Source organism: Colossoma macropomum, unplaced genomic scaffold (assembly GCF_904425465.1).
Source record: "Colossoma macropomum unplaced genomic scaffold, Colossoma_macropomum, whole genome shotgun sequence".
Lineage (NCBI taxonomy): Eukaryota > Metazoa > Chordata > Actinopteri > Characiformes > Serrasalmidae > Colossoma > Colossoma macropomum.
Window position 1 is genome coordinate 9,693,905 of NW_023494797.1, and position 22,963 is coordinate 9,716,867.

At 39.9% G+C, this 22,963-nt stretch overlaps 1 protein-coding gene across 3 annotated transcripts in view; it reads right to left on the minus strand.

The window, feature by feature from the left end:
* Nucleotides 1-22,963, minus strand: part of uacab (uveal autoantigen with coiled-coil domains and ankyrin repeats b) — a 74,576-nt gene that overhangs the window by 13,525 nt on the left and 38,088 nt on the right. The window contains exons 1-9 of one of the 3 annotated variants that reach the window (XM_036584241.1): nucleotides 20,010-20,667; nucleotides 18,889-19,019; nucleotides 8,863-8,951; nucleotides 8,299-8,363; nucleotides 5,612-5,669; nucleotides 4,832-4,902; nucleotides 4,179-4,285; nucleotides 2,501-2,682; nucleotides 547-584 (exon numbers count right to left, since the gene is read on the minus strand). In XM_036584241.1, the coding sequence (XP_036440134.1) occupies nucleotides 547-584; nucleotides 2,501-2,682; nucleotides 4,179-4,285; nucleotides 4,832-4,902; nucleotides 5,612-5,669; nucleotides 8,299-8,363; nucleotides 8,863-8,951; nucleotides 18,889-19,019; nucleotides 20,010-20,045 (777 nt within the window). In that variant the 5' untranslated portion in view covers nucleotides 20,046-20,667. Of the gene's footprint in view, nucleotides 1-546; nucleotides 585-2,500; nucleotides 2,683-4,178; nucleotides 4,286-4,831; nucleotides 4,903-5,611; nucleotides 5,670-8,298; nucleotides 8,364-8,862; nucleotides 8,952-18,888; nucleotides 19,020-20,009; nucleotides 20,668-22,963 lie in introns of those variants that run through there. The other 2 variants (XM_036584240.1, XM_036584242.1) reach the window with 2 other exon arrangements.

The window sequence follows — 22,963 nt, forward strand, 5'->3', positions numbered from 1 at the left end:
TTAAATCCAATCCAATCTGTATCACCAACAAGTGTCAACAGTAAAACTAAGCTTACCTTAATAAGTAGTCAAATTAAACCATACCATTCCTATGTAACGCTATAAAACTGTAAAGGGAAGATGCTAGAAACAGTGTGAAGAATTTGCCAGAGTTGAAAAGTTCACACAGCTGTTTAAATCAGCAAACAATTACAGCAATAATTACACTACCTCCTATCACTAACCTCTCATTAAAATATCAGGAGAGGACATAAGCCAGCCTAATCTGTCCACAGCTGTTCTAGCTAACTGTCCTTCTGCATAGCCTGCCTCAGGTGGCAGCATAATGAACGGGGAAAAGACAGCAGTACATGCAAAGAATCTGCACTTGCTTTCTCAGAACAGGATACAGTAAACAGTCCAAAGAGCCGTGGAACTGAGAAAGGAAAGTGTGTAATTTAAAAGAATATAGATGTTGAATTCATCTTCTACTATTAATCAGCCAGGTGCTGAACAGTGGTATTTTCTGGAGGAATGTCAAGGTGTGGTGTAAGTGTATTGTAGTACCTGTCTCTTTTTCTGTTCCATCCTGGCTGCCTCTTTTGCTGTGAATACAGATGAAGTCAAATGTTAGTTATCATTTCACGGTTTCCTCCGCACAAAGGCACAAGTGCTAGACTGTATTCATGAGAGCGCAGTTCAGCCAAGGCCAGGAGCCTTCGCAAAAGGAAACTCTAGAGCCATGATTACACTTCTGCAGCAAGGCTTCATAACAAGGGGCTGTAATGAAAGCTAAACATACTGACAGATGTGCAAACAAACTGATAAAGCATTGAAAACTTAATTAGCAGAACTCATCATGAAACTGTAACGATGCAGTCATTTGCATTCATTTACATGCAGCTATCCGACCAAGGTTAAAACCATTCCATGCAATCAGCGTTAAGAGTTGGCATGTAGGATCTCTGTGAATATATTCTACTAATTTCAGCATAGACAGTGCTGGTAAATGTATGGACATTTACAGAACACGGGGGATGAAACAGACCTAGACTTCACAAGAGAGGAATTCAACTTGTAAATGCAGAACTGTCAACAACATTAAGATTTCTTCCAGTGCACTTCAGGGGCAAGGCTACATGCTGCTAGCTTTCATATGACCTCTTTAATGCACTTCTTCCCTTTCAGTCGGTGAGAGGACGCTGAAAAGGCTTTCCTCTACAAATGGAGGCGCACTGAAAGAGTTTCGTAAGCAAGCCTTTCCCCTTCTTCTAGCTTTGATCTGTAGTTTCCTGCGTGCGTGACGCTTTCCTGCTGCTGTGGCTGAAACACCTCACAGGTGGGAGAAAGACAGGCCCTGCTGGATGGCTCCGATTTCCCAGAAGAGTCTGATCACCTGCTGCTTCACTGCCGCTGCAACACCATAACCCACTCCACAACCCGCTCCCTCCTTCCCTGACCACTCTTGAAATTTTGACTCTTTTCCTCTTCATCTTTCTCTCTTTCTCCCTCAGCAATATTTTATATTAAGGGTTTTAAAAATGTATCAGTGTGCCGTTATACTGTATCATCATCTAAAGGATGAAGTTTGATGGTATCAGTTTTGGAATGTTATTACCCACAGCTGATTATGTTCAGTAATATATGTGTAAAATTTTGTCACAACAAAATATATATATAAATATATATATATATATATATATTTTCCCCAAAATTTTACTGCACAATTTCTATTTATTTGTTCAGCTGAACATACTGGGGGAAAAAAAAGCAACATTTTTGTTTTTTTGTGTTATATTAAATTTAGCAAATAACCACTAATTGTGCGTTTGAATGTGCAGAATTGTGTTCTCTGTAGAGGACTGAAACTAACATATGGGACAGCATTTATTAAATAGCTCAAAATTTGATTATTTACGAGTAAAACTCATGACAAATCTAAATCTTTCAGCTGCACCGTAAAAGAAATCAAAAACGCTCCTTTTAAAAAAATCATTGAATAAAATACAGAAAAGTAAGTATTTTCACAGGTTAAAATGTAGGGGTTAATAAGAAAGCACCATATAAATGATGAATTTGTATATAATTAGCTTATCAATATATCAATTAATTTGCTTTTAGATTTAGATTAGTTTTGAATCTACATATAAATACATCTATTGGTTTCATTTGCAAATACAGTGTATGCCAAAATCAAATTGTAGAGAAATCTGATGTTTCAAGATGCAGTGAATCGTTCCATAATAAATCGTAACCTAACTGGATTGATTTACACCTGTTTTCTCCATGCACCATGCAAGACTGATAATATGCAGATGTGCCTTACGCATGCTATAGAGAGCAGCACTTAGAGGACATGGAGAGAGAAATGAGGAGGTAAAAGTCTCTTGCATATTGATGCAACAAGGCAAAGGCTCTCGCATACTAATGAAGGTCCAACAAATACTCCAAAACACTGCGCTGCTGCTCTTCTCTCTATTTGTAAACGAGTTTGAGGTCACTGAGAGGTGGATTAAGGTACCTTTCGTGGCACTGTCCAGGTAGCTCTTGACGAGGTTGACAAGGTCCTGGTTTTTGCCGAGTCGGGCGTAGTGATAACTGTCATGGCCGAAGCCGTCCACAGCAGTGACATCAGCGCCGTTCCTCAGCAAAACCTCCACAGCGTCCTTACATGCATACTCACAACCGAGGATCAATGCAGTTCTGAAAGATCACACAGAAAGAAACGTGAAGAGATGTACTAAAAACATCAGGTTAGAAACTTGTGAAAAACACACAACCGTTGGAATAGTACTACACTCTTCAGAATTAAGGCTACACTTTTTTTTAAATAAAGAAAGGATTCACAGAACAGTGGTTCTCAGTCCTTATCCTGGGGTACCACTGTTCAGTGTGTTGTAGATGGATCAATTTTTGTAAAGAGATGCTTTCAAAGTTAAAAACATTACAGAATTTAAATAAACATAACATTTTTTTTCTTAAAAATGTAAATCCAAGCCAGGAAACATTTAGGATACTCTATTTTTAAGAGTTTTTTTTAGTGCACCCACTGCCACAGACATTCAGCAGTGCTGCTGCTCGGCGACTCCGAGCACTGCTCAATTTCTCTGAGAATGCTACTCGGCACTGGGTTCTTACTGTGTCAAATTAAACCTACAACAAGACCACAGAAATCCACTGTAGGTGGCATATGGCTTTTTAAGATAATCTTAAAAATACTAATTGTCAGCTACCTCAGCCATTGTTAGCTGCTTTTTTCACTTCTTATTTGGGAGGTCTGGGAAAAGTTAGTACCAAAGATAATGAACTGACTAAATGATGTTTAATGTTTTATTACACTAAATCTACACAAGTAGAGTGTAAAATAACCCTTCAGCTTGATATTTATCAGTACTTTTACTAGCTAGGTTTCCATTCATGTATTTGTATGTTTTTTGGCAGAGGAATTAAAATAACTTGTTGGAAATGGAAAATAATCGAATGGTCAAACTTCACAAAAAAGTTTAAATGCTTGTGTGACACATTTTTTGCTGATGAAAAAGGAAATGTGATGAATTCCAATGGAAATGCATTTTCCAAAAAAAATAATGTAAGTAAGAATAAAATTCTTAAAATAAAAGTCTTAAGATCGATCAAGTGTTAGTTTTTGCTCAGCTGTAGCCACAAAATATGACAGAGGGCAGCAGGAACCTGTAGACTGACAAGGATTTAAACTGTACCTTTCTCCTATCAAAGAAAAAATACAACAGCGATAAGAGAACATAAAGTGCCTGTCGCTGACATTTCATGATCAATTACATTTGCCAGTGCATTCTGACTCCACCCTCCCATGATGTAAAACGCAGCCATAAAACGAAACAAAGCAGCAATGAGAAGTTACTCAACATTAAACTTTTTTCATAATCCTGACCCGTATTTCTCAGACGTGTTTTACAAGCATGCTGCAGAGAGCTTAATTCTCTCGTACAGAGTGATGGAAATGCAGCCTAATTCACATATCTTCTTTCCAACATTTCAGATATTGGATATGTTTCGACAGCTGGATAGAAACCGGGTTAGTGTGACGCACTCTATGTGGTATAGCTGCTCTTTGTACTGTCTTTTATGAAACACTGAGCTACAGGAGGTGTGTGATGCATCCTGTGTGCAGTGGCCTTCAGTGAGGACATGCTGGTAGGATGAACTGAAGGTTAATTTACTTGTTCTGCTTGTCTCTCACTCTGATGTCAGCTCCTTGATCCAGCAGGACCTGACAGATACGGGGATGACACATCTGAGTGGCCAGCACCAACGGAGTTCGACCGTCCTACAAACACGTACACACAAAATTGGCACCACAACTCATTCACCTGACAGTTTCAGAGTCAAGAATGACGGAAATTTTGAATTACATAGGGGTTTCATAAATAAGATGCATCATTATTACTACTAGAGTCTACTGCTTATCGTCTGCCTTTAGAAAATACTTCATAGAAGAAAGGTAGCCTATGTTAACCTTCAGCTTTCAGCTTCATTCAAGATAAAATGTCATGAATGAATAATGTCAGTGCGTGCTGGTAATGCTTGAACGTAAAACCTTGACCTCTTTGTCACTCGGCATAAATAAGGAATAACTAAACACATTCTCCTTTTAGCCCCAGTCAGGCTGCACTGTGATTGCCAAAACAGTTCCTAACACTGTGGAAAGCCTCTGTAGAAAAACAATACACCACATCAAAGGCACTAAAATCAAACTATAATGCACATTTTCCACGCTCTGTAGCTAATCCTGGTGTAGCCGAAGCACTGCGACAGTCAGCAGCTGAGTGGAGCTCTGAAGGAGAATTCTATTCAGCTATGTGTACAAACTCACAAAGTCACTGGCATTGACAGAAGCCCCGCTGTCGCACAACAGCTTAACACTGGAGGAGCAGCCTGCCATGACTGCAGAGAAGAAAGAACAGAGAGAATGAGAAAAGAAGGTGTTAAAACACAAAACAACAACAGAGGTTCTGACATCCTGTACTATGTGTAGGACCATCCTAAAACTGCACTTCAAGGTGAGACGTTCAGGGATTTCTAGAAGATTTTCATCAGTCTGAAACTGTTTCAGCAATACTGGAGAGTGAGAAGAGAAAAAAAAATACACACACACAAACATATACACACACATATTATATATATATATATATATATATATATATATATATATATATATATATATATATATATATATATGTGTGTATGTGTGTGTGTATATGTATGTATGTGCGTGTGTGTGTGTGCATGCGCACGTGTGTAAGGGCGGAGAGAATGAGAGTAAGAGAGAAAGAAGAATGGAAATATGTGAAAGAGAAAGAAAGAGTGAGTGAGCGAGTGAGAGCAAGAGTGAATGAGAGAATCATTGTGAGTAACAGTGAAGAGAGAGATAAATGATGAGTGGCAGCGAGTGAGAGACAGTGAATGAGAGTAAAGTGAGGGAGGTAGGGTGGGAGAGAAAGAGAGATGGTGAGTGAGAGTAATATAGTGAGTGACAGTGAAAGAAAGTGAGAGATTGAGAAACAGAGAGAGCAGAATCAACAGGGAAACAAAAGATTTGTGTGGAAAAAGTTTAAGGGAGGAAAATAATCAATACGTAAAAGCTTTTGCTTACCAGCATCATGCAGCGCTGTTCTCCCCTGCAGGTCAACGTTTCCAACAGGACAGCTGTGCTACAACACATTACACACAGACATGTGCACATACTTTCACTCTGTCTGCTATGCAGTGATTGTCTTTTGAGATAATACCCAGGCATGCAAAACATGTTCGTTAGGAGACCTCACTGCACCGTCTGTTAGTGCTTCAATGGAAACAAAAATCTATACATGCTTTTAAAGTTACTCTTCCTTCTGAAGCCCCAGAATTCGAGGAGCATGAAAGCAGGTCAAGTCAGGGAAAGTGTTGCCATGATACAGGCTAAGTGGCCTGAACATCCAGTCCCTCAGCACCAGTCCCTAATCACTCTCTTTCAATCTCTCTTTTTTTCCCTCTTTCAACCCAGGCCTTCTTTTCATTTCATTCCATCCCTATTCCACTATTTCTCCTCCTTTCGTTCTCCCCTTCTCTCTCTAGCAACAGCCTCCCAAACCGGTAGCAGGGCATCTAACTGCGTCCTGGGTAACTCTATCTGCTTGGGGGTGGGTTGGGGGGGCGAGGGTCAGATTGCAGATGGCCTCCATGATGACGGCACAGAAATACAGACTGGGGTTACAGTACAGGGTAGCCCTGTCAACACTCCAAACACCCAGCTCAAGTTCCTAAAGCCTGTTTGCATAAGCACCAGCTACCACGAGAGCAAAGCCAGTGAAACACTGACTCTGAATGAAAGAGTTAATCTACCACGTGTGTGCATTAGAGCAGTATTTGCAACATGGGGGGTCTATAGAAGCAGTAATATAGCATATAATATTGTATACAGATGTCTGTCTTAGAGTAACAAAACTGAGCTGCAACAATTCACAACACTACATTTGATGATAAGATGATATAATGGTGCCTCGATTCAATGAACAATTCAACAGAGCAAAAATAAGGAGTGCATAAAACCATGCTGTGTGTTATTTTGGTAATGTTGCCATTTTCAGATCATTACAGAATCAATTATAAAATGTACCAAGATTGAGACTTAGTACAGTGCAGTTTTTGCCTGAACCGTTCAGACTGGTTTCTTTAAGCAGCAGAGAAACATTAAACAAAACCTGTGCTTTATAAGGCCCTAATCTAATGCACTAGCCCTGAGCTAACAAGCGAGTCACAATAGAAGATCAGTGTAAACAAGTTAAGGACACTGAATTATTCTGTATTAGCTTAATATGCACAATAACTCTTCATCTTCTGAGTTTAAAACCTCAAAGTAAAAATGAGCCATTTTCACTTATTTTATTACCTATTTTTTTTAATCTATGATGACTTTTTAAGGATCTGCAGGTACCCTGATATAGGTAACGTTTCTGTCTTATGAACTGGTCTGATGAATATGTTAACAAAAAAATTGCTTTCATAATGATCATTTTTCCCTTGACAACAAGATCTTTCTTTTTTTGTGACATTCTTCCCACACAGACATGAATCTTTTCAATGTACCAAAAGCATTGAACGGTTGGTAACGGTTTAAAATTAGCACATTATAGTCGCTTCTGCCTTTATGAAGTAAGACAGCTAAACCATCGGGTCTTCACAATATCCGCTGTGTAATTAGAAGATGTCAGGAGGCAAAATTGACATGAGATTCTGACATGACAGGAGTGAAAGCAAGATGTTAAGATCGTCCTTCATTAGGAATCAAACAGCGGCTCTGCCTGCCACGTCTCATGGTCTTCGATTGGTGACATTTCATTCTTTCTGCTCACAATTGACAAAAGACATCCATGCTGTTCTCTAAATTGTCTGCCAAGTTACAGAGAACAGATGCATTGGGAAAAATAATGGCAGGGCATGGACAAATTATTTTTGACTTGGTCACTGACTCTCTGTAATCGTCACTGACTACTGTGTTTTTCTGAAGAAAAAAAAACAAAAAAAAACTTAAAATCAGGCTGTACTCCTCTTCAAACAGCTGGGGCTGTGTATGATTTGGCATTCTGTGTATGATTTTTGGTCACTTTTATTTTCTAACAAACCATAGTCACAAAGGGAGTGTTCAAAAAAAGGTGGGAAATCAAACAGGATTAATGCCATTCTTGCTACATAGTTATAATTAATAATTTCAATGAATCAGACACATCTGAAAGATCTGAAAGAATGGCAACTTCTGATTCATTTTCTTTAATATCCAGTTTATATTCAGTGTACAGTGTATATAAATGTGTACATCTTAGCTATAGCCAACGGTGCTTGATATAGGAGGCTTGCTTGAGGGACAAATCTGCTTAAACGTGACTGGAGCCATCACACCTAATCAGATACCTCTAATAAATTCTCAGGTTAAAATTTCCTGCCTCCAGACATCATTGAGGAACTGTGGAAGACTCAGTGTATTTTTCCATTTGTTGTTCATCACTGCTTCTTGAAAGCAATGAGTTATAGATTCAACTATTCTGCATTTCTCAAACATATTCTAAACCAGAGGTCTTCAAATCAAGCTCTGAATTTAGTTTCGAGTCCTGGATTTTGTAATCACTTGTAGGCATGACGGTGGCCAATTAGTTACATTAGCAGTTCAATTAACTACCAGTAAATAAAAAATCCACAGAAACTGGATTCAAGGTCTGGATTTGAAGACCTCTGCTCTAAATACTTCTTTTGTGGCCCACACATGAACATGGTGGACTGACAGAGGGGGCAGTAAAGAGATCTTACCTGCAGTAGCTTCTGCACAGACAGTGACTGTCCATTGCGGGCTGCCAGGTGTAGGGCATTTTTCCCTGTAAAGATAGAAAGAAATATCAGAAAGAAAATGCTTAGAAGGATAAGCACAATAAAGCTTGCACATTATAAATCACAGTTCCTGTAACAAGAGTATTCTATAAAATTTTTTAAAAAGTGCTTAATTAATGCCATTAAATAATGTTATATGGATACAGGAGAGGCAAAGTTCAATCTGATTAAGTCACTGCAGACTGTGGAAATGAATGGTAATGGTGATCCCATATGGCCAAGGCTGTGGGTGCATGCAGCTGAATTATGGAATACAATTCTGGATGCAAGAAACAATCACTGGACAAACAAAACATGGAATACTTTTTGTGACTTCAAAATGTCAAGACTTTCTTTACTTGTGTAGCAGATTAATTCAGCGATAGTTTTTCAGTGACCAAAAGTCCTTTCTTTAAAAGTTAACAGCGTGTGAATTTTTCATTTGCCCAGTGGCATCCCATTATAACTGCGCATTAATAATAGGGCACCTAAAAGAAACTGTCTTACCAGTGGCATCAGTGGCTGTGACATCAACGCCGTGGCCAAGGATGAGGTTAAGGCAGTCCAGATGTCCTCTGGTGGCAGCAAGATGGAAACTGCAGAGAGAGGGAGAGAGAGAGAAAGAGAATTTGAGAGACAGATAAAGAGAAGTGTATAAGAATATTGGGCAGAGAGAGAGGGAGAGAGAAACAAAGGAAAAGAGAGGTATGTTTGGTAAGTAAAGCCCTCAATCTCTGAATTGTACACAATAACAGTAATATTTGCACACAAGCACCAGTAGTCAATGGCAGTGGGGACAGAGTGGTAGATGGGAGAGTGATAGGAGAAGGCAAGTGAAAGAGTGATGAAGTAGGTAACAGAGTGCTGAAAACTGATGCCTGCTGTAACCGGCTACATCAGCATTTTAAGAGGAAGAGAGAAGCATGATGGGAAACTCAACACCCTCGGCCCCTTAACATACAGCTTAGATCTAGTCTGCTCATACACTCCCACATTTACTCTGTGTGTGGAGTGAAAAAAAGGCTTTCCACTTCAACACAGAAGCTATCACAACAGCTTAATGTCCATTAATCCTCTGCACACTGAAATCTAGACTACATTTAGACTCAGCTGGTATTATAAACGCCATGAATGCCATGGTGTATGTGGCAATGAGAAGGTTAAAAACAAACAGCTCAATCTGAGTGATAAAACATCTTTTGCAGGAAACTTTCAGTGAACGTAAAAGCACAGTTACTATTCATCAGATGATAGGATGAAGCGTAATCCTGGACTACTCAGACTACCCACTGTCGGATCGGTGCCATCTCTATATTGCGACTGTAATAGGTCTTGCAAATGTACCACTGCTGTCCAAAAAAAACAAAAAAAAACAAAAAACACCAAAATCTCCAAAATATTAACTTCAGAAGGAGAAAGCACTGGGGGACTGTAACATTTCTATTGCTCCATTTATCGTGAAATTTGAAAACACAGTAAAAGACAGTTGCTGTGTTTAACTGACGCAGAAAAACTGAAGACACAAATCCATATATATAACCACTTTTCACAGACATCTTCAAGCTCTAGGCACAGTCTCCCTATCCCACCTGCTTCAAAACCACAACCATCATACCTACCGCACAAGCAGTTCCACTGAAGATGCAATATCATTGGCTATGCACATTGCACTGAACTATCTGGAGGGCAAGAACACCTGCGTAAGAATGCTGTTCATTGCAGTTCAGCATTTAACACAATTATCCCCTCTAGACTGATTTCCAAGCTCAAGACCCTAGAACCAGTCACACAGTCTGCAGCTGGATTCTGGATTTCCTCACCAGCAGTCCTCAGTATGTTAGGATGGGCTGCCACACTTCTCCCACCCTCACTCTCACCACAGGCTGTCCACAAAGCTGTGTCTCATCATCCATGCTCTTCACCCTGTACATCCACAACTGTATTGCCAAATACTCCGACACCATCAAGTTCACTGATAGCAACAGTGGGCCTCATTACTAACAACAACGAGGAGGCGTACAGAGAGGAGGTGAAACTTCTCACAGAGTGGTGCACAGGCAACAATCTCGCCCTCAACGTAGACATGTAGATTTGTTTATTTCATTTGCATATTGCAGCTTTGAGATCAGTATAACAAGGGCTAACACGGTGACAGTTAGTAACAGACATATTGTGCAGCCTTAGACTTCCTCGTCTCTCTCACTACAGTTTCCTTCAAAGCTTCTGACATCTTAGCGCCGACAAGGCCATTAAAAGGTGAAGCTTCAGAGGCTCAAGGCTGAAGGTGGTCCGTCTTTGTTCAATCACTGAGAGAAGGTGTGAGGAGACACTCAGACTGCTGCCTGCTTTCAGCTACTGTTATTAAAAGCTGTGCTTAGATGAAGTCTATACACGCACACAGCCTTGACCTGCAGCTCCGGCTGAAAAAGCCGCGGATAACCAAGAGCATTCCAGCCTGGCATAACGTGAAGCCTGACTGACAGGCCACTTTCTGGCATACGGTTACCTCATGTTATTCAAGGGTCATTGTCATCATGTCACATGGTGGAATGATATTTTTTGGGTGTTTTGTCTCTTTTGAGCGTGATGGATGAGTGTGAGCCATGACATTGGTATGGTTTCATGCTGCATGTCTCCATAGTGTGGCGTGTGGCATGTACTTAGCTGACATGATGAGGTCATTTGTCATGACCTGCAATGCTCATGTAAATATAAATAGGGATAAAAATAAATAAATTGAAGAGAATGTTAAAAAAAAAAAAATTCAACAAAAAGGCACAAAAACAGCCTTTAAAAAGCATTATATTCTAGATGCTATCCATCATATCCAGCTTACATTTGCTTAGGAAATCATTAACATGACAACTCCTTAAACTCTATGAGGGAGTATGGGTTCATACTTCTATTCCTTAGACTTATGACTGCAGTGATTACTAGTTTTATATTATTTGCTGAAGAGTAAGATAATTAAGATCACCAAATCATAAGCCCTGGGTCATTTCAGAAGAAAAGCCTAGACAGATAATTATGTTCATATCCCTGCATTCACAGCCATGTTGTGACTGCATATTCAGAGTGAAATGTTTAAAGACTGAATTTTTCTTTGATCTTAATACCTAAACAGCACTTTAATCCTTGATAATTCTGGGTCTGTAATTTTTTTAATCCTTTAAGAAGGTGAGTTTCTTACCTCCTTAAACGGCAGGCTTATTATTCAGGTATTAATTTTAAGATAAGGGGTGGCAGGTATACTGGTATGCAAGTTAATATTGGTAAGACATTGTCATTAGACATATATAATTTAAAAATATAATACATAAATAAATAAAACCCCATGGATGCTGTGATAAGCCTAAAAATAGTGAAAAATTCACTTAATTAACTATTATAAATTTAGCAAAAAGCAACCCAGTTTTCCATTTACACTGTTGATGTATTACTTTGTTATTATTTTACAATATAATATTTATTTAATTAAACTTAAATTAATAATTTTTGAAAATGACAATAACAAGTAATTACTACTTATATCTGCCTGGTTAGTGGGAAATATGATCATTTTAGTTCCCATCACCCCTATTTAAGACTCAATGGGCCTCATTCAGAAACTGTTCTTAAGAAGAAATTTCTTCTTAAAACCCACTTGCGTGGTTTTCATGAAGATTCTGAGATCCACCAGTGTTTTCTTATTTGGCATTTGTTCCTAAGTAAGAACAGAATCTACGAACACTCAATGGCACAAAGGTGCAAACAATTCAACCAACCAACAGCAGAGACTTGGCCACAGCAGAATACCTGTACTCAACCAAACCGCATGGATTGAAATACACTGCATAAGTGATTTGAACGCAGTGAACCAAGTGGAATTGAAAAAGGATCACAATGCATAACGAATGCACTCAAATCTGCCTGGTCTTTAAGGGGGGAAAAAAGTAGTGAAATAATTACTCTGATTCACAGTTAGAAAGGTCACGTCACTGGCAGACAGTGGGATGGATGCTGGTCAGGACCCAGACATGTCATTCTAGCTTGGCTCCAGCTCCTTCTGTGACTCCCGTGAGCGTGCAACATATTTTTAGAGGCGCTGAAGTGATGTGCATGCATACGAGCGCATGTGTGGGGAGGGGTGAGAGAGAAAGAGAGAGAGAGAGGGAGAGAGAGAGAGAGAGAGAGAGAGAGAGAGAGAGAGAGAGAGAGAGAGAGAGAGAGAGAGAGAGAGAGAGAGAGAACGCTGATAAGCTTTTAAAACAAGAATGAGACAAATCACACCTCTTAATATTTCAGCCAGAACATTCTATATGATTAAATTTCAGCAGAGGCATACAAGGAGAATTACAAATGCGAGTTTGAACACAGGGCTGGTTAATATTCAGAAAGCTTGCAGCAGCTTCCTAGTAAATAAAGAGTTCAGTACAAAGTCACTTACAAAGAATATTAAGTAACCTCCGCAGTGCCAAACAATTCCCATCTGACCTATAGTGCTCCATCAGAGCGTGATGCAGCTACAGAAAGAGTAACTAAAGAACTGACTTTTGCAAACGATTCAAAATTTTCATAATCAATAAACATTTTGCGTGTATCCACAGGGGAAATATATGTGGTGTACGAGATTGCATGTGTGTGCACGTTTGAGAGAGAGAGACCAAAAAACAGTTACACACTGAGAAGCTTTGGTGTCTGTTTCCTGTTGGTTAATCCTTGATTAGCAATGATAATCGCTTCTAGACAGATGTTCTTCTTATACCACCCAACAGACCAAGCCTGCATGCATGCAGATCCTCTCAGCTGAGGGGTTGCTCAGTACATCTCCAGTGGGCAGGAAAAAAAAAAAATTAAAATAAACATGGTGGGTCTAATCCGGACTATAAAATGACCCCTGAGGGCACCTGGATTACAGCTCCCCCTTTGTGCAGCCCACCGTGTACCCATTCCACATCAACAACTAGCAGTGTTTCCCCTACCACACGTGCCTCTCAGCTTGGATGAGTCAATTCAACTGGCAGGCTAACTGTTGCTTCATAAATGCTCGTTTCTTATGTGGTATGCATTTATTTTTTCGGGCCAAAGGAAAATTCTCATTTATATTTCTCTAAAAGTCGAAGGCTCCCTTTGTGGATTTTATGCATCACTGTACCCCCTCTTGATCCCCTCCCTCTCCCTAAAGCCCTGGTCAGTACTTTCACTTAATGAACAAAAATCAGGTCTTATCAGAACCCTGTCTGTGTTTGCTAGCTATTGCTGACCTGCACAAAGAAACATGGACCTGTTCTATGATATTACAGATAACTAATTTTAAAGGCAAGGGATGACCGTGAACTGTGACTTAGTTGGCAGTTGTAGATTTTAATAGTGTTTAACAAAATGTCCCTTTAGCGACAAGTAGGGTTGGGTGATAAAACGATAACGATAAGTATCGCAATATAACTTTTCCTCGATAGAGCGATAAGAAAGGTTCGATAAATTTTCGATATAATACACCAATATTTTAGTATTAGTGCATTCCCAAGCAACGAAAGTGAAAGAAAGAAGTGGGTTCATACAAATTGCAGCCCTGATTTATAGGAAAGTAAACTGAGGACGCTGTGAGGCACTGGAAAGCAGGAGAGCGCTATCTTTCCAGGGTAGCTGTTTTTAGCAGCTGGCTAACTTGAAGCAGCACTCCGTCACTCGCATAGCACGGCAAATTGATGATACTGTAGATCAAGCACCGCTTTCAGTTTAAACGTACCTAAAAGGAAGACTCTGTTTGTCTGGTTCGAGAGAGCCAGAGCGTCAGATGTATTGCGATTCACCCCTCAAACTACTATGACAGAATAGAGAAATCCAGACGTCTGCTAGCTGGTGTTTGAAAACTGTGATATGCTCTGACATGGACGTGGTAGGAGTGATGGCAGTAAGGCGGTGTGATCCATCACTGACCTACCGAGCCAGCTAATGTTTGCTGTTTGTACTAAGTTGACGCTGTTGAGAAACGAAACAGTTTAGCACTGTTGTTGGCCACTTGTTTAGCATTTGTAACGGGATAGCCTAGCACTCGTCACCACACAGCTAAAAATATTTTCTTTTTTAAATTATGACTATTACAAAAAATACCACTGGATTTTCCTGTATTTTCCATATTTTCCAAATGTAAATATGCATTACTGATGCAAAACATACATTTAAGGTTATTTCTTTGAAATATGATGTCCAGTTAATGGTACATAAAACACATGAAACTCAGGTGTGGCGTTTCATCTTTCATGTTTTACCAACAAGTAAAACCAACGAGAACTTCCCTCTTTCTGGATGTTTGCAGACATGAGCAATCAACTTCCTACAGCATTATGCAAATTATGTATATGTAAATTATTCTTTGGTGCAGTATGAACTGTAAAGCATTCAGTTACAAACTTCTGAAATAAATGAACTGACTATAAGTAAACTCAATCATATAACTGCATTTCTTGAAAACAAAATAGTAGAGAATGTAAAACTTGGTGTATATAATACAGCTGGACAGTGCACACCTCAAATAAAGTAATACAGTTAGTCATCTAGTTAGTAATCCAATCTAGTTTTGGTAAGATATCTTAAGTTGCTACTGATAATGCTATAGTAAAATCACTTAATTTGTACCAAGTACATAAAGTGACACACATTGATCTGACACTTTTTTGGATTTCTTTTTTTCAGAAATGATCATTTACTGGTGTGTTGGATATTCTTAATTTTCATGTAGGTGCCCTCACATGCACAAAGTAATCCTTTCTCTCATCTGTTGATCTGTTTTCATTTTCCTCTTTAAAATAGCTCCACATTGCAGACATTCAAACCACATGTCCATTTATGGCACATCTACAACAGCAGGATAAAGCCAGCCCTACCGGGTAAAACAGTCTTAACAAAGGAAGGGAAATGAACGGAGCTTAAAGGGAAATTCCACCAATTTATCAAGATTTCTGCAAAATTATATTGTTGAGATGTAAACAAAGTCATTCAGAAGGGTTTGATGAGTAATGGTGCATTGTAGCAGAACTCACTGACTGATTCTTTACAGTGGTGGTGACAAGAACCAGAGTCAAGATGTCTACACACACAAATATAGCCATTTTGTTTGCTATCTGAAACAACTGGTAAGCCTACATGTCTGAATTTTTATGTAATTGTTTTAGGGTCCTGAAAACTTCTCAAAACTACTGCACAACAGATCTGAGACTATTTTACGCAGCAGCTTTGTTTGTAGCTCTTCAGATTAGAGATGGACCGACCAATGTTTGTAGGCCGACAACGATCACGTTTCAGTATGATTCACCGATAGCCGATACTGATCGAGGGCGCGGCTCGATGCCACATAGGCGTAGTTAGCGATTCTGGAGAACGACTGTTGATATTTGAAGTCAACAACAATACAAATACACCCCTCTCTTTAATGCTCATTCAGAAGCTCAACCTTCGAAATTCAAGGACGCACATTGCTAAGGCAAATGAGTTGCTATCATAAACATTAACAAACTGGACGATACAATACTGACCTATTCATCCTGTGAAACAAAAAATAAGTTGATGTTACCCATCTGTCAAGCAGAAACAGAGCAAACCTCCTCATCCCTTTTCATGCCTTTCAACTCTCATGGAAGCTGAAGTCAGATTTTTTTTTGTTTGCTAGCTTCTTGTTCGAATTTTCCTGTTCTACTTTAAATATTGCAACTGTTACATTCTGGCGCCTCAGGCTAGCGTCACCATTGAAATAACCGGAGCCTGTGTAGCTAACAGGACAAAACAGTCCTCCTGTTTCACAGATGGACTGTTAAATACGCGATAAAAAAGGGCTGACATGCAGAGCTACAAAAGCGACCGTGCCTTATTTTCAGGCCCTGCCAAAGTCGTAGGTCATGAAGCTGGTGCAATAAGCTAAGATTAACGCTCGGATGCTAAAATGCTAACAGAAACCCATCCTCAAACCTTTGACAACAAACACAGTGAGCTTACAGTGAAATATGAGTCAAATATGTAATGATATATTTCAGGAAGAATGTTTTTCACAAGTGAAACAGATTTGACAAGGCTGAAGTTGACTTTTTATTCGTCAAGTTCTTGTTCGAATTTCCCAGTTCCACCTTAAATGATGCAGCAATTACATTCTGGCACCTCAGGCGAAATATGACCACTATGTATTACATCACTGTTCAGCTCTCAGGATTGGCTAAGTTAAGCTGATGGCATATTTGGGCTGAAAATCGGCCGATACAATACACAGCTGATCTATCCTTCCGTCTGTGAACTATTCTGACTCAGCAAGTTTCTATTGAATGGCATATTTTACATAAACTTTCCTTCAAAAAATTTAGTTACATGAAAATTCTGAAAAAATTATTTCTTTCCCCCTTTAATATAGCTGATCCTGATCAATTAAAGTATGAAAGTATTTGGACGTCCCCAGAAACATCCTTTCTCAGCTCAGTAGACAAGCATCAGACTTCTCCACATCCAAAACCCAGTATGTGCCCTTGCTTCTTTGAACTCCCACAGAGGGTCTCTACGTGTCTGTGTGGGAGTGAGGTGTACCTCCGGCAGCTCTGATTGCCCAAAGCATGCTGGGTCCTGCCGCTGACAAACAGGCTTCATATATCAGCGTTTATTACCCTGAGCTCCGTTACGCTGCCTCGCCGGCCTGGCGACTCCCGCGGCGGCCAATGCACCTGATTTAGGCCTGAGAAATTCCAGGGCCTTATTACCATTCCCTCTTCCCCGTCCTGTTCCATCCAATGCTCAGCAGCCCATGGCAAGAATCTCACACATGGACATAAATACCCCCTTCCAAGCACGGGAGAAAATCTTATGGTCGCCATCGAAGAGCAAAACAAACCTGGCATTAAAATAACCTGAAAGCTGGATCCCTTTGCCCTACTTTCAATGACTCTGGGGTTCAAAGTGGAATAAAAATGGTGAAGGATCAAGGAGGCTTCCAAGCTTTGCTCCCTGAGGTGGACAGAGAGTGGCGACTCTGGGTAATAAGTGAATTGGGTGTGCACAGGCTGCAGAGCAACAGCAAAGAGCTAATTTGAGCACAACAAGGCGAGAAGAATCTGTGCTTGACCTCTAATGTTTTTCCTGCTTTTAGCCCAAAATAAACAGCCCATCCACTACAGCCTGTTACATTTGAATCGTTTGGGTGAAGATTAAGCAGCATTTAAACCATAACAACTTAAAAGAGCAGCCAGCTCCTGACTCCTAAATTTACTCCAAGCATGCATAACTAAGGATTTTCCCTAGGTCTCTCTGCTCTTCTTCTGAGGGTGTTTGTGCATGAGCATGTATGTATTTTCTCTCCTTGGACATGTTTTTTTCTGGTCACGAAGCCTGTACCACAGCCTGATTTCCATACTGATCCATCTGTGACCTTTGGATGGGCACCGAAAGCCTCTGCCCAGACTACACACAAACAGCAAAGGCTCTGTAAATACCAGCAATTTCAAATAGATTATAATCACTACCATATGCTATTGCCCAAACAGACTAGACCCAGTCTGGACCAAGTTCTACAGTAGGCTGTCAAAGCCTTCATTTGATGATGTAAAACCATATAATAACATTATTTGAGGACATAAAACCATATAATATCATGTCACAACTGACCACTAACTGTACTTTAAACATTCCTTTTGAGAGGGCTAAGAGTTTATTGCTGTTTTGCTGTTTTCAGTGCTGGCACAATCTGACTAAGTGTAAATCTTTTCATTCATGTTTATTACGGGAACCAATATAGCACAGTTTATTTCGTCCAGCGTAAGAAGTGCAGAAAGCGTCTGGGCAAGCTGACTGGGTTTTTCACTCAGACACAAGGCCAGAAGGAAAGAGGAGTACATGAAGATTAATGAACATGTTCTAGAAAACTGAGTTTTTGCCCATTCAGTTAGGTACCGCTGAACTAAATTAGTTTAAACTGTCTACCTGCCTTTACAATGAATGTTTTCTCTCCTGATACTGATTGCAATGTCTGAAAATCAGGCTATGGGTCAATATCGAGTGGCAATCTCATACCAGTGCTATGTCAAGACACTCATGTTTTGTAGCAGCAAAGCACATAAATATACATATACAGTAGACACTAATTTACCGTAGTGGAGACAAACATACACCAACATTCTTTTTAGCGTTGTGCATTTTTTTTAATGATGTGATGCCAAAAGGTTTATAAAATTGCACTGATGCAATAAGTGACTAAGAAACCACACTTAATGTGGATTGGTCATTTCATACTAATATTCAATCTGTTTAAGAATGGTTAACGTGGTTGGTACAACATAGAGGGTAATACCACTGAAGCAGACTGGAGTTCGATTCTCCACTCAGACAAGAACAACAGGCTTCACCAGTAAGAGTTCTTTGGCTCCTAACTCCTAAACGCTTACCTCTGTAACATGACTAAACTGTCATTCTAGATAAGAGTGTCGACCAAATGCAGAAATGTGCATGTAAATAAGGTATCTGTGTCAAAACCCATCTAGTTTACATGATTGTTTGTGTGAATATGCCAGTGTGAGTACTTACGCAGAGCGACCCTCAACGTCTAGTTTTGTGGGGATGATGCCCTTCTTACTGAGTACAGCTGCAACCTTGTCCACCTCACCCCTTTCTACTGCCTTCATCAGCCTGTCGTCATATTTGTTCCAGTCTGTGTTCTGAGAGACAGAGAGAGGGAGAACGAGAGACAAAGAGAGGGAGAGATAGAGAGATCATTACAAATGCACTCACAGAAATGTTTAGTGTATTAAAAGGCAAGAATTGAAGAATGTGCTTTCCTGCCAATATGGACCCAAAAATATGTTCTGTGCTGTAAAGGGTGTGTGCAGGTGATAGATTCAATGTGAACAACTGTCAAAGTGAATATAAGAAACGTCTGCTTGTGATTCTGAGGAATGGAATTTTGCTGTACCAGTTTCTCAAGAGCAATGAGACCTTCAATATCGCTTATTTCCACAGAAAACAAATCATTATAAAAGTGTATCCTGAGAAATGTTTTATAACAATCGCCTCATGAGGGCTTTTAAATGACTGCGTAGAAAAGAACTGAAGTTGATAACACGTTTAAACAAGTTGTTAATTCCCAGAGGCTGCAAATATCACATTAAATCAGCACTGCGTTCTCCAGTAACATTGTGGTGCATTCCAGGATTCCTCGCAGCTATGGAGAAAGCCATAAGTCACTCTCCCCTAGTGGGTCAGTGATCAACACACACACACACACACACACACACACACACACACACACACACACACACACAGAGAGAGAGAGAGAGAGAGAGAGAGAGAGAGAGAGAGAGAGAGAGAGAGAGAGAGACACACCAACACATTATTTAGGCCAAGAATTTATAACACATTCATAAAACAGCCCAGATTTTGATATACACCTTAGTTGTCCAGTCATGCATAACCATCTGCAATAACAACACAGAATTAGATGGACAAACAATATTTTGCAAGTTGTTTTGCTTTCATTTTTGACTAATCAAGGATTCAAAGGCTCCTAGTAACCAGTCTATTTACATGAAGCTAGCGAAAACTGGCCCACAGTCTTAAAGGCCAATTGTTTAGTCTTAGACCTTTATGTTCTAGAAGTAGCCTTCAAATGACAACAATCTTCCTTTTGAAAGAATCAGCGGGATACCTACAAAATACATGGAGGTGCATTTAAGCCATCGACTCATGGTGCCGGAGATGCTGGTCCTTTATGCAGCTGCAGAACAAGTATAAAAAAACAAACCGCTAAAGTTTTCTTCCTGTATTTCCCTGTCAAAGGGAAAGATACACTCAGCCAGCCAGTGCGTACGTCTGTTCTGCCTAATTCAGTAGAGTCCTGTGCTCCAGTGGGCTGCCTGCGCCTCACGGAGTCCCGGTAAATCTCGGCCGAGTGTGCACTCCTCCCCGTCCCGCAGCCTCTCCCCGCGTTCTCATCACGCCTCCACGCATACACACACAAAAACACACACGCACGCCTTGGCAGTGAGCTGCTGTGGAGCACAGGGACCAGCCCTGGGACAGCAGCTCCTCCTCCGGGCTTCAGTTTCACTTCACTTCTGTCCTGTTCTGTTGCTTTTTTAGACTGAAATAAGGCTGTCCTCTTTTCCTGCAGAGTCCAGAGCAATCCTCTCTTTTACAGCCCCTCACGCTCTCTCTCTCTCTCCCTTTCACTTTCTCTCCAGCTCTGGCCCGCCTGTGCTCTTTTCCTCCCTCTCCATGCCAAATGGCAAGATCATCCAACCCCTGGCAGTAAATATGTGATCTCTTCAGGGTCTAAAATATCCTGGTAAACAGCACGCGGATGGGCCCTTCCACTGGTTACCTCTTTATTTTTTGACCCTCCAACCTTTCTCCAATGACTGATCGAGGGACGGGGCGCTAAGAATAAACCCTCCTAACATGCTCGGCCCATGAGTAACCGCTACCGTGGCAGAGCGAAGACAGAAACAAGGCCAGCCACGCAGGACAGGAGCTCACACAAACACAGACACACGCACACGCTTGTTTTTATACAATGTCAGGACAAAAGGTCATACATATGTCCCATGTGTCATAATAACAAACACTTTTTGCAACAAGTTATACATAGTACAGAAAAAGACTTGTAACAGTAGCTGAACACTTTTGGTTCTATATAGAATGCACACATATCCATTGCCTTTATTAAAAGAATCTATGAAGAGCCCCTCATTTTTTAAATTATTATTATAAAGGAGCATCTTATTGCTGTGAAGTCTTTTTTTCAGTTTTATTTATTTTTCCCCATACCACTTGTATCTATATTTCATAGTGAATTGATCAACTGAAACTACTTCATGACATTAAAATACATTAAAGTTAAGTTTCATTTTCAGAGGTGCAAGGTTTTGTTGCAACAATGACAACATGTATTAGGGTTGCACGCTGATACTGGAATCATAACAATATCTGCAGATATCTTCAGTTTTCAAAACCTATCACTAACTATAACTTCTTTAACAAAAAAAATGAAATATATAGCTTTTACAAAAAAAACAAACAAACAAAAAAAAAACTAAGGGAAAAAAAAAAAAAAAAAACACCCATCCTCACTATTTTACAAAGTCAGGACCTTTTTGTTGGTCTTGACTGCAGGTTTTCTGTTTCTTCTCAACATCATATGATCATTTTCTGTCCTGAAAATATACTAAAACATGCTCATGCAAACACATCCAGCTAGAAATATTAACCTATGGAGGATTACAGGTCCAAATCTGAAGTGGACTATTGGTTGACACCCTGAGGAGAGTGATCCATCCTGACTCAAACCGCAGCTCCCCCAAGCTGGGAGACAGTGGGCTTGCTGATCCAGCCCCACGGTAGCGGGATTAGATGTCGGCTTTTTTACAATCAGCTGTCTGGAATAGAGAGTCTGAGAGCCCCCCTCATCATATCTCTCTCTCTCTCTCTTTGCACCATGATGGTAAACACTGCACATAAGATCTATTTCCAAAGGGAAGACGTCACCTTTTAATTTAGGAGGTGAAAAATAAGAGGGAGGGGGGACATGTTTAATTTACACAGCCTGCATCAGCGAAGGGGCGGTCGGGTTACATCCCTCATCCAAACCTGAGTGGAGCTGACTGAGTGGCAGCAATATTCAGCAAACATATGAGAACATCCACACATCCACACACATCCACACACACACAGAATGGGCCATCTGACGTACTGGGTGGGGTGGGGAGTGTGGGGGACACTCTCTAACCTGCTCTGCAACATGGAGACAAAGGAACAGAAATGGACACACGCATGCATCCACTCACTGAAATACACACATGCATGCATGGGTGTGTGTGGGTGTGTATTTTTGTTTTGTCTTGCTGAGAGGACAGTGAGTGATGGCTGAGAGGCGTTTATAGCCTATTCACTCTGTCACTTTAAATCTGTGACACTTTGTTGTCACCTATATTACTTAGAAAGAGATTACTGGACGTGATGAATCATTTGTCAATTGTTTTGGAAAGACTATTGGAGTAACAGGTCTATTTAAGAAGGATATTCAAGCCCCAAAAAACAATGTATTTATAGAGCATCTTCACAGCAAAAGAATATACTTATAGAGCACCTCTCCAAAATGAATGATGTAACTGGCAAAAACCCACCAGTAAATCTCTGTATGATAATTTTCAATAGTGTATTTCACTCAATAGCAACTAGGGCTTTCACTATCGATTATGTCAGTAATTAAGTAATCAGAATCAGGGTTTTTAAAAAAAAGATCAAACAATAAAAACAGACCTAAACAAAACAAAACAAAACAAAAAAAGATAAGCAAAAAATATTTTAATAATGAATAATTTAAAAATAAAAAATAAAAAAAAAACACTGTGTCATGAACTGCATATGAGTGTCCATAAGGCTCTGTGAGAAACCAATAGAATTGAAAATATGCATCATCATTATAAATTTAAACCCCTTAAGTTCCCTTTTAATTCTGTAATTACACAGAAAACAACGCTGACTAACTTAATCAGCAATTTACAAGATAAATGAATGCAAACCACAGGACCTGTTCATTTAAAGGGTTAATAGATTTTACCTGAGTAAACATGATAGCTCTAATAGTAACATCAGAAAACTAGCA